General features: G+C 37.4%; 1 protein-coding gene across 3 annotated transcripts in view; it reads left to right on the forward strand.

Moving 5' to 3' along the window:
• Positions 1–12947, forward strand: part of LOC138748599 (copine-8) — a 276255-nt gene that overhangs the window by 208643 nt on the left and 54665 nt on the right. For all 3 annotated transcript variants that reach the window (XM_069909068.1, XM_069909069.1, XM_069909070.1), the window contains 2 exons: positions 9825–9878; positions 12383–12444. In XM_069909068.1, coding sequence (XP_069765169.1) covers positions 9825–9878; positions 12383–12444 — 116 coding nt within the window. The remainder of the gene's footprint in view (positions 1–9824; positions 9879–12382; positions 12445–12947) is intronic.

Raw genomic sequence — 12947 nt, forward strand, 5'->3', positions numbered from 1 at the left:
CATTTTCTGGTTGCTTAAGATTGAGTGTTGTTAGGATTAACAAACAAACCGCAAGGGGTGCCAATTTTAAACTTTCATTTTTTTACAATTTTCTGCTTTTATTTTTGCTTTGGTTGCTTGAATTACGGATAATGGGGATTTTACTGTAGTTGACCACAACAAAGTCTCCTTACACGAGTTTCTCTCACTAATGAAAATGTCCCAGCATCTTCCCTGACATACCCTTTTGGAATCTTATGGGTTCAAATAGTTCAACTCACATTCTCTACATTCCCAAAGAATTTAAGCTCAAAACTTTTTACACTCTTGATAGAACAACTCTCATCCCAAAAATTAGTCCAGGCAAGCATCTTTGGTCTGTCTCCAAAGCTACTGTGCCCTTTTTAAGGGAACCAAAAGTGTACACAGAGCAATAGATCTATGTTAATATTAATATTTAGGTTAATTGTAAGCTGTATTTTGTATAAATATGTCTAGGGTAATTTAGTGGGTTTGGAACATGGTTACACACACCCATACAATACATTCAGAAGTGAGGTAATCTTTTGGAGTCGTGACATCTGCTAGCCAGAGTTCTGAAGGTCACATGGTTTCCAAGAAACTAGAGCTGGCAAATATTAAAGATTCCAGTAAATGGTCACATGGTTCCCAGGAAGTTAGACTGATCTCATTGATGATGTAATGTCACATGATGTCAGAGAACTATATATTGAAGGCAGAGAGACATTTTTGTAAGAAGACTGAAGAAACACTTGACCTCCTGAAGAGACAGAACTTATATTATTCTTATTACAGGAGATAAACAACATAAGTAGCTTTTAAATAAGTAAGTCCACTTCTGACTAACTCTGAAGTAAAGTTTTCAAATCCTTTGAAAAGGATCTGTGTTCTTCTTATTAACAGAAGGAATGCCCAATAAAAGAAAATAACCACTCTGACTGCTTTTTTAAGAGAGGCAGCCTCATTTGTGCCAAGAATATGGCCACAATTGAGATATTGAAGAATATCTCTCTGAAAGACACCTCATCAAGAGAGTTGTGAGTTTAAAGCAGTGGTTCTCAATCTTTTTCTTTCCACTCACATCCCACTTTAAGTATTCCTTATGCCATCGGTGCTCTGTGATTAGTAAGGGATTGCTTAAGGTGGTGTGTGAGTGGGAAGGGAAGGTTGAGAATCACTGTTCTTGACCCATTTGATACTGAAATATTTTGGTTGAGAAAAATTGTCATTGGCCCATTTCCTTTGGAGTTATGAAACTGTGCAGATAACAAGTCAATTAGGTATGATTAAAACAGTGATTTTCAGACTTTTTCTTTCCACTCAAATACCACCTTACTAATCACAGAGCACCTATGGCATAGGGAATACTTAAAGTGGTATGTGAGTGGAAAGAAAAAAGTTGAGAACCATTGGTTTAAAGAAATCTGAAAATATAATGTTTAAAAGTGCTTTATAATTGCTGCTGAACTGTGATTTTAAAGGATCCTGATGTCAACAAGATGTTTGAAACTGGACTTTAAAATTTACTTTTTCAGAATCACACTTAAACTAATGGTTTTGGACTTTAACTAACACACACACACACACACACACACACACACACACACACACACACACACACACAGTGAGGTTAAATTTAGAGTTAAGTAAAAAATTTTATTTATAGTTTAATAAAAACTCTTATTTTGAATTTACCATTGTCTGGTGAATCTTCCATTGCTGTTCCTTTGTTAGTAAGATTGTATTCATTTGTAACAACAGTAACTCCAGGTATGATTTCACCAAATGTATAATAGTGATAAATCTTCCTTAATTGTAAACTCTTAACCATCTTGTAAGAAAGGTCAGGGAACCATTTGCTTTCCAAAGCATTTGCTGCATCTATCTGCCAAGCTTGTATGAATTCACACACAAGAACACTGAGATCAATTTGTATTTCACTAATCTGCAGTCTTTCTCCATTGAGATAACAGTTTGCCTTAAGTTCCTTTCACCAAAACACGTGAGCTCACACTTTCCCACATTAAACTCCATTTGCTAAGTTGTGTGCTCAATCAATCTCGTAAATACTGTTGCAGGATCACTAGATCTTTATCACAACGGGTGCCTTATTTTTGTGTCATAATTTGTTTCCCCTTCCAGATACTTAATATAAATTATAAATAAACTTCAAATTGACTGACTCGCATTTACAGTCAACTCCCACCCCAGGTGTCCGGCACCTACAGGGATTAGTAGATGCTAAATATGCAAATTTTTCAGTTGCTTGTGGTTCACAATGCCTAATACACCAGCATTAAGAATAAACCGTTTTAATGACAAATATACTATATTGTATTTGTACAGAACAAAGTTTACTTGCATGAATATATTGTACAAACCTTTAAGAAATATACTTATTTTCAGACACATTCTTTGAAAACATTTAACAGTCACTCCAGCTCTATGGAGCTGCCTGAAAGACGAACAATAACAATTGATAATTAACCCCCCTCCCCCAAGTTTTTACAGATAAAGCTGGCATACTCTTAGCAAGAACACCATTTTCATTCTTCATTGGGAAACAACATGTTTTGTATTCTTTTGCCCTCTGTTTTAGAATTTAAAAGGTTCACATTTAAATTTTAAAATGCTTACCTTTAGCTAACAAACTTTCTTGAACATCAGCTTATTTTGAAATCAAGTGGATGGAAAAAGAGAAAAATTCTGCCACCTGCTATAGGATCCCACCATGAACCACATCACCCTCTTCCCCACTCTTTCCACCTTCTGCAAGGTCCACTCCCCGTGTGACCTTCAACTGCTGGAGATGTAGCACTTACTCACACACTTCCTCTCTCACCACCATCCAGGGATCTCAATAGTCTGCCAAAATTAGCTGCACCTACTCCAACATTACTACCTATGGCATTTGGTGCTCTTGATGTGGCCTCTTTTACTTTTGTGAGACCAAGTGTAGACAAGGTGATCAATTTGCAGAGGACTTACACTCTTGATAATGGCTGTCCTGAGCTCCTGACTGCATGCCATTTCAACTCCCCTTCCAATTCCCATACTGACCTGTCTATCTTCAGTCTTCATTCCTAACTTAAGCTAGAAGAACAACACCTCATGAATGCCAACATAGATTAAAACCCAATGGAATGAACACTAAATTACCCAATTTCAGATAATCCTTGCCTCCAGTATATTTATTTTTCTGTCTCTCTCTCTGTGTCTCTGTCCCTCTCTCTGTCATTGGAAGGTGGTGCTGTATCCAGCATGGTTTAAGTAAATTTTTTTGTAGTGGGCATGAATGAAGCTATTTCCTTTATGCTTGATTGATGTGTTTGTTATATATTGTTCATGTTCCTGTTGGTGTAAACCCACATTACCCAATGGCCCTACAGATGTAGCAAGGTATTGAGGTGGAGTCACTCTTATTTGTTTTCTTCTGGATATGTTCTACCATCAGTGATGTTATTTGCCCATTCTCTGTGCACAAATGTGAGAGGTCACAGGGTCCTTCGACAATTGCAATGGTTCCAGAAATCCAGAGTATGGAATTTATCAAAAATACAACATAAAATAATTGATAATATTAATGAGGGAGATGAATATGGATGCCACGATGTGAACTTTAGCTAACATAAATACATGCACAGATGGATTATCAATGCCATTACAAATCAAGGATGCACAAGAACCTGCATATCATTTTCACCAGTTATTTGACATATTTGCCTCATAAATGAATAATATTGGCACATAATTGGCAAAAAGTTACTTTTCTCTGAGATTTCCAGTCCAAGTGTCCACCTACCTTATATAGGCAGCTTCTACCCCCTCCCTAAGGAATACAAGCTGGAGTATTATGGTAGTTTGAACTGTTTTTGTCTCCTGTACTGATTTCTTACAACCATGATTATTTATTTTCTCACTTCTACACTTGATCCCTTTTACACACAATTCCCCTGATACCAGCTAGTTCATTTTCACTTCAGACATCCATCCCTCCACACCTTCACCCTGAAGGCATTTTTTTCTTCCATGAACAGAGACCTAATCTTTCGCACTCCAACTCCACTCTCCTCTCCAACTTCTCCCTTTATTTACTTCCACTAAATTCATGGCTGAGATGTGGTTATCCAGCATTGGCCCAACCTATATATATCTCTTTGTGGAATAGTTCTTGTTTCACTCCCATACAATTTCCTTCTCTCAATTCTTTTTCCAGGATTTTGGGATGTATACTGTTGTCATTTCCTGCTTTTATATAGAAATTAAATATTTCATCACCTTTGATAACTTCCACCCTCCTCTCACTTTCAGTCAGTTTGTAGATAATGATTTACTTCCTCAACATCCCCATCTCTGCTTCAGGAGATGGATAAACTCAGTATCCATTACAAGCACATGGATTCTTTCAGTTGCCTTAAAAACATTGATTTCAATTCTCTTTTGCTGTGAAGTTGAAACCATCCACACCAATGCTTTTAAGCTGTCTTTCTTTCTCGGTAACTATGGTTTGCTCCCTACAAAAGTAGGATTGTAAACCCTATCTGTTCCATTCCATGCACTTCTCCCACCAAGAACAAATAAAGGTTCCCCTTGCCTTCCACCAAATCAGCTTTCATATACTATGGTTTATCTAATTTCCACCACCTTTATCAAAATACCACCTCCAGAACTTGTTTTAAAATGTGTTTAATTTCTAAATGTTCTCCGTTCAGCTGGAAGGCCCATTCTGCAATTCCCTTCTTCTCTCTTCCATCTCCAACAAATTCCCTCCCCAACCACAGAAGATGCTGAGCTTCTCTTGCCACATCCAGGATTCCTGACACACCTTTCAGTGCCAAATTCTTTATATTTGATTATCATGATGTACCCTTTTCTGCTTCACTAAAACAAAGGCTGGATTACTGCTTTGTGGACTACCTTCTGGTTGCTTGAAGTTGCGTATTGCATGATTGGTGAACTAACGATGAGGTGCACCAATTTTAAATTTCTGTATTTTTTAACCTCATTATTTTCTGCAATTGTTTTGCTAGTTGCTTGAGGCTGCTGCTTGGTTGAATTCCAGATAACGGGTTTTACTGTATTACAAATTTGGCTTAAACAGCGGCAACTTGATTTCCCAACTTTTATTTTCATTGTCCGAACTGATGTAAGCAAGTATTTCAGAAATGATGGACCTATACCACAAGGTTCCTCTGTACAATAAAAGGGTCCACGATTTATTTTACATTTGACCTCCCACAGTTCAACATCCCAGTGAAACATGGCCTTTCACAACCAATTTGTGTATCTAAGCTGGTGAACCTTCTATGTACCCTTTCCAGATGAGACAGTCCTTCTGATAATTGGGGAACAAGAACTGCACACACTGCTCAAAATATGATCTCTCCACAGCTTGTACACTTGTTACATGACATCATGTATTCAAGGCCTTGATGATGAAGGTAACTGGGCCCAACACTGCCTTCTCCCCTGTCTACTTGAATCACCATTTGTTGGGAACCCTTGGGTCTCTACAAAGCTCTCCAGGACCCCACCATTTATAATTTAAGTTCTGCTCTGGCATGACTTAACAAAATGCATCACTGCAAACTGAATCAAGTTAAATACCAGCTTCCGTTATTTGGCTTACTTCCCCAGTTGATTTAGAACCTGTTTTAAACTAAATGACATTCATTACTGCCCACAAATATGGTGACATCTGCAAACTTGCAAAGCATGTTAACAGTATTGTAATCATTAATGTAGACTACAATTATAATGGGCCCAGCACTGTGGCACACCACTGGTCACAGGTCTCCAATGTGGAAAACAATGTATAACCAAAATGCTGTCTCACTGCAATTCTAATTACCTGGTGAAGGTTGTTTTCCAATAAAAGGCCCCCTTCCCTGGTTGGACTCTAAATATCTTCAAGAACCCCCCACCTTGAGTAATGTCAGTTAACTAAAATTGTATTTGGGCAATGATGGATGATCTGCTTGAAAAGTGTAATTGGGCCGTTTGTTTCTTTCACAGAGACCTTGTGGGTTCAGTAGCACTTGTTTGTGTGATGTCACAAAGTATGATGTTAGATCTCACCAGGTCTTGGCTTCCCGCATTCACTTTCAACTCCCCAGGCGTGAGTTCCACATTCATTTTCAGCTGATTGAGGCCCGTTTTCCTGGCCTCTCTTTAAACTCGTTGGATTCACTGGGAAATTTATTCTAATAGTGTATAATTTCATAAAAAGAAGCAAGTTTTACAGTGGAGCCAAGGATGATGGACTCAAACCAAAAGACAAAGGAGGAAAAACCCAACACACAACCCCAACCAACCAATTTTCCCCTGCAACCGTGTCTGCCTGTCTCGCATCGGACTTGTCAGCCACAATCGAGCCTGCAGCTGACGTGGACTTTTACCCCCTCCATAAATCTTCGTCCGCGAAGCCAAGCCAAAGAAAAATAATGTACTATATGTAAGGTAAAACATCATGAGATGGGAATGTGTAAGGAGTTACCCTGTGCAGGGCTGTAACAAGATGTGAATGCATCCTTGTACTTACAAGATAAGAGAGACATTGATGGATTGAGAGGCAGGAAGCTAGCAGGGAAAGGATAGCAACAGTTTTAGTCATTGGACAAGTAATGATATGATGATGTTCTAAGCACGTATCCAAGGGTATAAAAAAATCACCATTTTGCTGATAACGGCAGAATGCATTCTCCAACTAACATTGTTAGTTGCAAGTGTTACAATCCGGTAATAAAGAACAAAGAACCCTGATTTCGACTCAGTCTGGTGTTTGTCTCACTCATTCATGAACAAAGCAGATCTAACATATATAAAATTCACAATTTGATCTGCTGAGTTTATCCAGCATTGTGTTTTTACTTGAATTAAAAATTTGAGTTTAATTGAAGATAAAATCCAATAGTCCAGAAAATGTAACCGTTTGGCATCACCAAATTCCAAAAATTTCTGGATTTGTTGAGTTTTGTTGTAGTGAGTCAGCACCAACGAGCCCACCCTGAGGTGTCGTAAAGGGGCTGAGCAGGGACTGTTCAGAAAAATTAAATGGTGAAGAAGCACACAGCAGGAACTTCAAGGCAGAAGTTTTATCCATCTTGCCAGTGATTAGCTTCCAAAGCTTCACTGAGATATTTACCACAATTATTCTATTCCCATTCTCACATCTGAGGCACATTTGGTGTAGCTTTGAATGTATTCCTTGTGAAATGCCAAGGTTAACATAAAAGGTCATTTCTAACCTTTTGATTGAATCAAGCTTGACTGTTTTTTGAGAAATAAATTTATCCTCTCTGTCTCATTCTCCATAATTTCATCATTTGGCAGATTTTATTCTCCATTCTGAAATAAAAAATGGTGGATACAGCAATGTTTAGAAAATAATTTCCATGACAAAAGTAATTCCTTTATTCATCTTTTTAACACAGGTTGGAAAATGTGATAAGACTAATTTTGCTTGAGCTATTTTATTCCTGTGACAGATTATGTTTTATATTGTATATAGATTTGTCTTAAAGGAGATAAGTGTGAGGCACGTTTTTTTAGTGTAGCTCACATACAAACACTTTAAAACAGATCTCATTTAAAATACTGGAGCTCTACTCAAGCTAGACAGGCTGGCTCTGAGTGCCTTTGCAAAAGCTGTGGGGAGTACCTTTAGAGACTTCACTAATGGATTGTTGTTTTGAAAAGCAAAAGAACTCAGAGGATTAGGTCCGGAGCCGCAGGCTGTCTGAGTGAAGTTTTCTGTTCTAAAAGGGTCATGTGGTTTTGCAAGCAGAGAGAGTCAAACAGGCATTTCTCTGAGAGAGAGAGAGAGAGAGAATTCAGTTCTACAGTTCAGTAGCAGCAGCTGGGACTGGAATATGACAAGCTGGCAAGCTTGAGGAAAAAAACCCATTTTGAAGAAGTGCTTAGTTCAGCCTACTCAAACCTCTGTGGTTCATATAAGAGGAGACAACTTGAAATAAGAGAAACAAAAAGGAACTCTGTGGTGACCTGAAAGAAAGAGGTTATCATCTGGAAAACCCTGATGGGGCAATTTTCTTTGGCAAGTCACTGATGTGGCTGATAAGAGGAAATCAGTTTGTGTCCAGCGACCAACAAATCTCTCTGAAAACGGACAAGAACATTCCTGAGCAGTAACCATTTTCCTTTCAAGCACCAAAGCCTGGTGAAATTCATAAATGTTAAATTCTGTGCACAGTATAAGAATTGCCTGCAACCAGTGAATTTGGAGAAATGAGAAGTGAGATTGGACTGTGAATTAAATAACTTTTCTGAACTTGCATACACATTACGTGTGCTTAGAACTAGAAGGGAGTTGTAATGAGTTAGAGTTTGATCCTGTTTTCATGTTTAAAGATAATTAAAAGCAACTTTTATTTAAGTAACTATTTGTCTTGGTGAATATCTATTGCTGCTGGGTTCCTGGGTCCTCTGGGCTTGTAACATGACAATTTATAAAAACTTTAATTCTCCAAGTTTCTCTCTGAATTCATTTCTAGGTCCACTTGCTTTCTGATAGATTGTCCATTCTTTTCTCAATGATGAATGATGACGTGGTACTTAACAAAGTCTATCTTTTTCCTTCTTATCTGTAATGGTCTCATCCTCATTTATCTCCAATAGTTCTAAACTCCCCATTATCAATCATTTATTCTTTATGTAGTTCATAAAAAGTGTTGATTTAACATTAATTTACTATGTATTTTTTTTCTATATTCTGTTCTTGCATCTTTTGTTACTTTCTTGGTATGCTTTTATGTTCTTTTTGTAGCTCTTCCTGTCTGCTGGATTTCACTTTTCATTGTTAATGTAAGTCTTTCAGCTTGATGCTGTGGCAGTACGCCATTAGGCAGGCAAACCGGCCCCACTTGTAACTCAGCCGGCCAAAATTATGTCGTCGGGGGGCAGGTTTCCTCCCGACCTCGGCACCGGGCTCAGAAGCCCACGCTTGGTGACCCACGTGACACCCCGGTTATGTCGGTGGCCCCCCCACCCCAGCGCGGTTCTCAGCCAGGTCTGGGTTGGGAGTCTAAGACCGGACCGGCAGCCTGCAATAAATCAGTTTTTGCTCACTGAACTCAACTCGTCTGGTCGTGTGATCCTTCAGTGAGCAGGGTCGACGCCGCTACAATGCTTTATTTTCTAAGACTGTAGTTGTGTCACGTTAACATCACAACATATAAGACAATGCAATACAACTTGACTGAACCAGATGCATGATCTCCATCATGTGAGTGCAGAGGGGTCTTTTGGGTTTTCTTAACACCCTATAATGACTTGATCTATTTCATACACTAGTTCACCTGAGTCATAAATTTGCAATCATTTCCAATTTATGAAGACATTGTTTTAAGATTATTGAGAATGTAAATGCAAGAAATTAAAATTCGTGTATTTTCATGCACAGAATGGATCTTCGAAATTTCGAATCAATTTTTTAAAAATCAACTCCAAGATTCGCCTATAATTTAGTTGCTGTCAGCTGGACAATAGCCCAGTTGATGGTGGACTCATCGCTCGCATGTCTTGTCATTACTAATATATGTTGCCAATCCTATCAGTGGGAGCATGTGTATGATTCTGATGCTATCAATTAGTCCATATTAATTTCATTGATATTTGAGTATTTTGTGTTGAAAATATCCTGAACAGGAAATATTTGTTTTTCTATTTACATTTATTTATTATAGATGAATTTTTGCCAGTTTTGAATGCTGGAGGTATTTCTTTTTTTTGCATTGATATGTTTATTGTACTTGAGCTCATTAACAAATTTATGAACGAGATTCCACTTTTTAAAAATCTTCTAGGTACTAAATCCAAAGAAGAAAGCAAAAAAGAAAAAATACATTAATTCTGGAACTGTAAGTACTGGTGCTTGTGATGGATTTGCGTGGCTCTGTGAGGGGAAGGTCATGCCTCATGAGCCTAATTAGGTTTATTTGAGGAGGAAATTGATGAAAGTAGGGCACTAGATGTGGTGTATATGTATTTTAGTAAGGCATTTTACAAAGTTCTCCATGAGCAACACATTCAAAAGGTCATGAGGCATGGGATCCATGGAACCTTGGCTGTATGCGTTTGGAATTGGCATGTCTATAGAAAGCAGTGAATTGTGGACAGAACGCATTCTGCCTGGAGGTCAGTGACTAATGGAATTCTATTCTGGGGACCCCCATCTCTTAATAATTTTTATAAATGACCTGGATGAAAATGTAGAGTTAAATGGGTTTAAAGATAGTACAAAAGTTGAAGGAGTTATGGATAGTGTTGAAAGTTGTGGTAGGTTACGTTACGATTTAGACAGAGTGCAGAGTTGGGCAGAAAAGTGGGAGATGAAGTTAAATCTGGATAAGTGAGGTAAATCTCTATAAGCCACACTCAAAATATTATGTTCAGTTCTGGTCACCCTTTTACAGGAAGAATATGGAAGCTATGGAGATGGTGCAGAGAAAATTTACCAGGATGTTACCTGGATTGGAAAATATGCCTTATAAGGCAAATTTAGCAGAGCTAGGTTTTTTATCAGGATGAGAGGTGACTTAATAGAGGTCTACAAGATTATGAGAGGTATAGTTAAGGTAGACAGTTAGCACCTTTATCCCAGGGCAGGAATAGCAAACACCAGAGGACATCCGTAAAAAGAGAAAGGAGGAAGGTTTAGAGGAGATATCAGGGGTAAGTGTTTTTATACAGAGAGTTGTGGGTGCCTTGAATGAATTGCCAGGGATGGTGGTGAAGGCCTGAACAATAGCAGTATTTAATAGACTCTTAGGCAGGCCTATGGATGAAATAAAAAGGGTTATGAAGTAGGGAGGGTTTCGTTTTTTTTTGGCAGGTATATCTAGGTTGACACACCATCATGTGCCGAAGGGCCTGTACTGTGCTGTAATATTCTATGTTCTAATTGGAGTTGACTGTAGCTGGTTTAGGATAACAATTTTAACATTTTTACCTCTGTTATGAAAATAGTATAACTTTACAATTCCCTCTTTCATTTCAAAATATCTTTGCTGCAGGTACAGTGTAGTGATGCAGTGTGTGAGTTAATGCATGAGTGTACATTTGAGAAAATAGTTTCTCATTTGGATTGAGTTTTTAAGTCTTTTGCCATATTTTGTCTTTATTTCTCTTTATTTCACCCTCAAATTGGATTTCAAAATTCTATCTTTATTAAATCAAATTCTCTTAAATTCACATGCATGGGCCATAATTCTAAGACTAGTTATTTTAATAGCAAATTCCTTTTCAACTCCATTGTCAGCAAATTATTTAAATTCATCTTCATAAGTGCTAACAAATCACTCTTGTGTGTCACAAACCTATGGGTTTAAATGCTTATTTCAGGTAAATTCATGTAATACTTGAGTTTCTCAAGATCATTTGAATGTGACTCCTTCTGTTTCGGGCACCTCAGGGGCAATGTTCACCTTTTGATTTCCTGATGAGTCTTCTGAAGGAACTGAAGATTTTTTTTTAGCCATCCAATACTTTAGTTAGACATGGGGTGCTGTCCATGTACAGGTTTTCAATCTGTGCTCTCAGGAGGCAAGGCTGATTAATGGAAACTGACAGACATATGAATCATTCCTGAATGGTTGATGCAAACAATTGGAAATTAACATCCAGATCTTTTTTTCTTCTATGTAATTTTAAAATTCTGTTCCTTATACAGTTTGTATTTATTTAACATCATGTGTGTTCACCTAAAACCATACTTATTAAAAAAAAATTATGTACCAAAATGGACCAAATTATTACAACATAACCTCTGTAGTGAATAGAGTTCCAAGCAAATTCCAATAGTCACAAAATTGTTTTGCCAATTCTGAAAGATTTAGTCTTTTATTGAAGCTTCTTGTGATCTTTCTTAACAAGGATTTTCCGGAAGTCTAGGGAAATAATGTTTGCTGGTTTCCATTATCCATTAAATTGGAGAACTCCTCAAAAACAAAGTTGACTCGGAAAATCAATATCTTCTTTTCCAGAATGTTTTGTTTACAGCTGACACCTTTTATTCTATAAAGCAGCTCATGATGCTTTGATCAACTTAGTTCCCAATGATCTCAAACTAATTGATATGTCTTTAGCCAACTCTGATTAACCTCAGTCTTTCTTTCAAATTCCCAGCACTTGTACTGTATTCAAAATGATCTCCTTATAAGAACTCTGGTTTTATGATCACCTTCATATTCCAGCTAAAGTAATAAGAACACAGTGAATATTTTCAGTCATCACTATATAATGTTTATGACTACATGTAATATTTCTGATTTAAATTGCTGCCTTGGAACATAGATTTTGCTGACATTTTTTCTGTGAATTTTAATAGTTCGGAGTGAAACCAGTGCATTTCCATTTTTCCTAGGTTACGTTGCTTTCCTTTGTAGTTGAAACTGAGAGCACTTTCCTTGATTACATCAGAGGAGGGTGAGTGGTTTTTTTTTCTCTTTATATTTTGCATAAAATGTACATTTTAAATGTAAATAACTTAAATCAAGATTGTAGTTTAATGCTTAAATCAGAAAAACCATGAATATCTGATTACTCCCAAGAGTAATTGAGCCAAACTATTCTAAAATGAATGCCCTCCACAATATTTGGGACAAAGACACTTTTTCTTTATTTTCCCCGGTGCAAATTTTAAATTTGCAGTTAAACAATTAAAGTGCACATGCTAGATTTTTTTCAATGTTATTTGTTTATATTTTGATTTGCTCCTGTAGAAATTGCAGCACTTTTATACATGGTCTCCTGAAATGGAGGAACTATAATGTTTGGGACATTTGGCTTCACAGGTGTTTGTGAGTACTCAGGTATGTTTATTGGCTTAATTGGTGCAGGTATAAGGGAGCTAGGCTTGCTTCTAAGGTTTTGATCATCTTTGGAGTCTGTATTTTCAACATGAGGACCAGAGTTGTGCCCAATGAAAG

Source organism: Narcine bancroftii, chromosome 13 (assembly GCF_036971445.1).
Source record: "Narcine bancroftii isolate sNarBan1 chromosome 13, sNarBan1.hap1, whole genome shotgun sequence".
Taxonomy (NCBI): Eukaryota; Metazoa; Chordata; class Chondrichthyes; order Torpediniformes; family Narcinidae; genus Narcine; species Narcine bancroftii.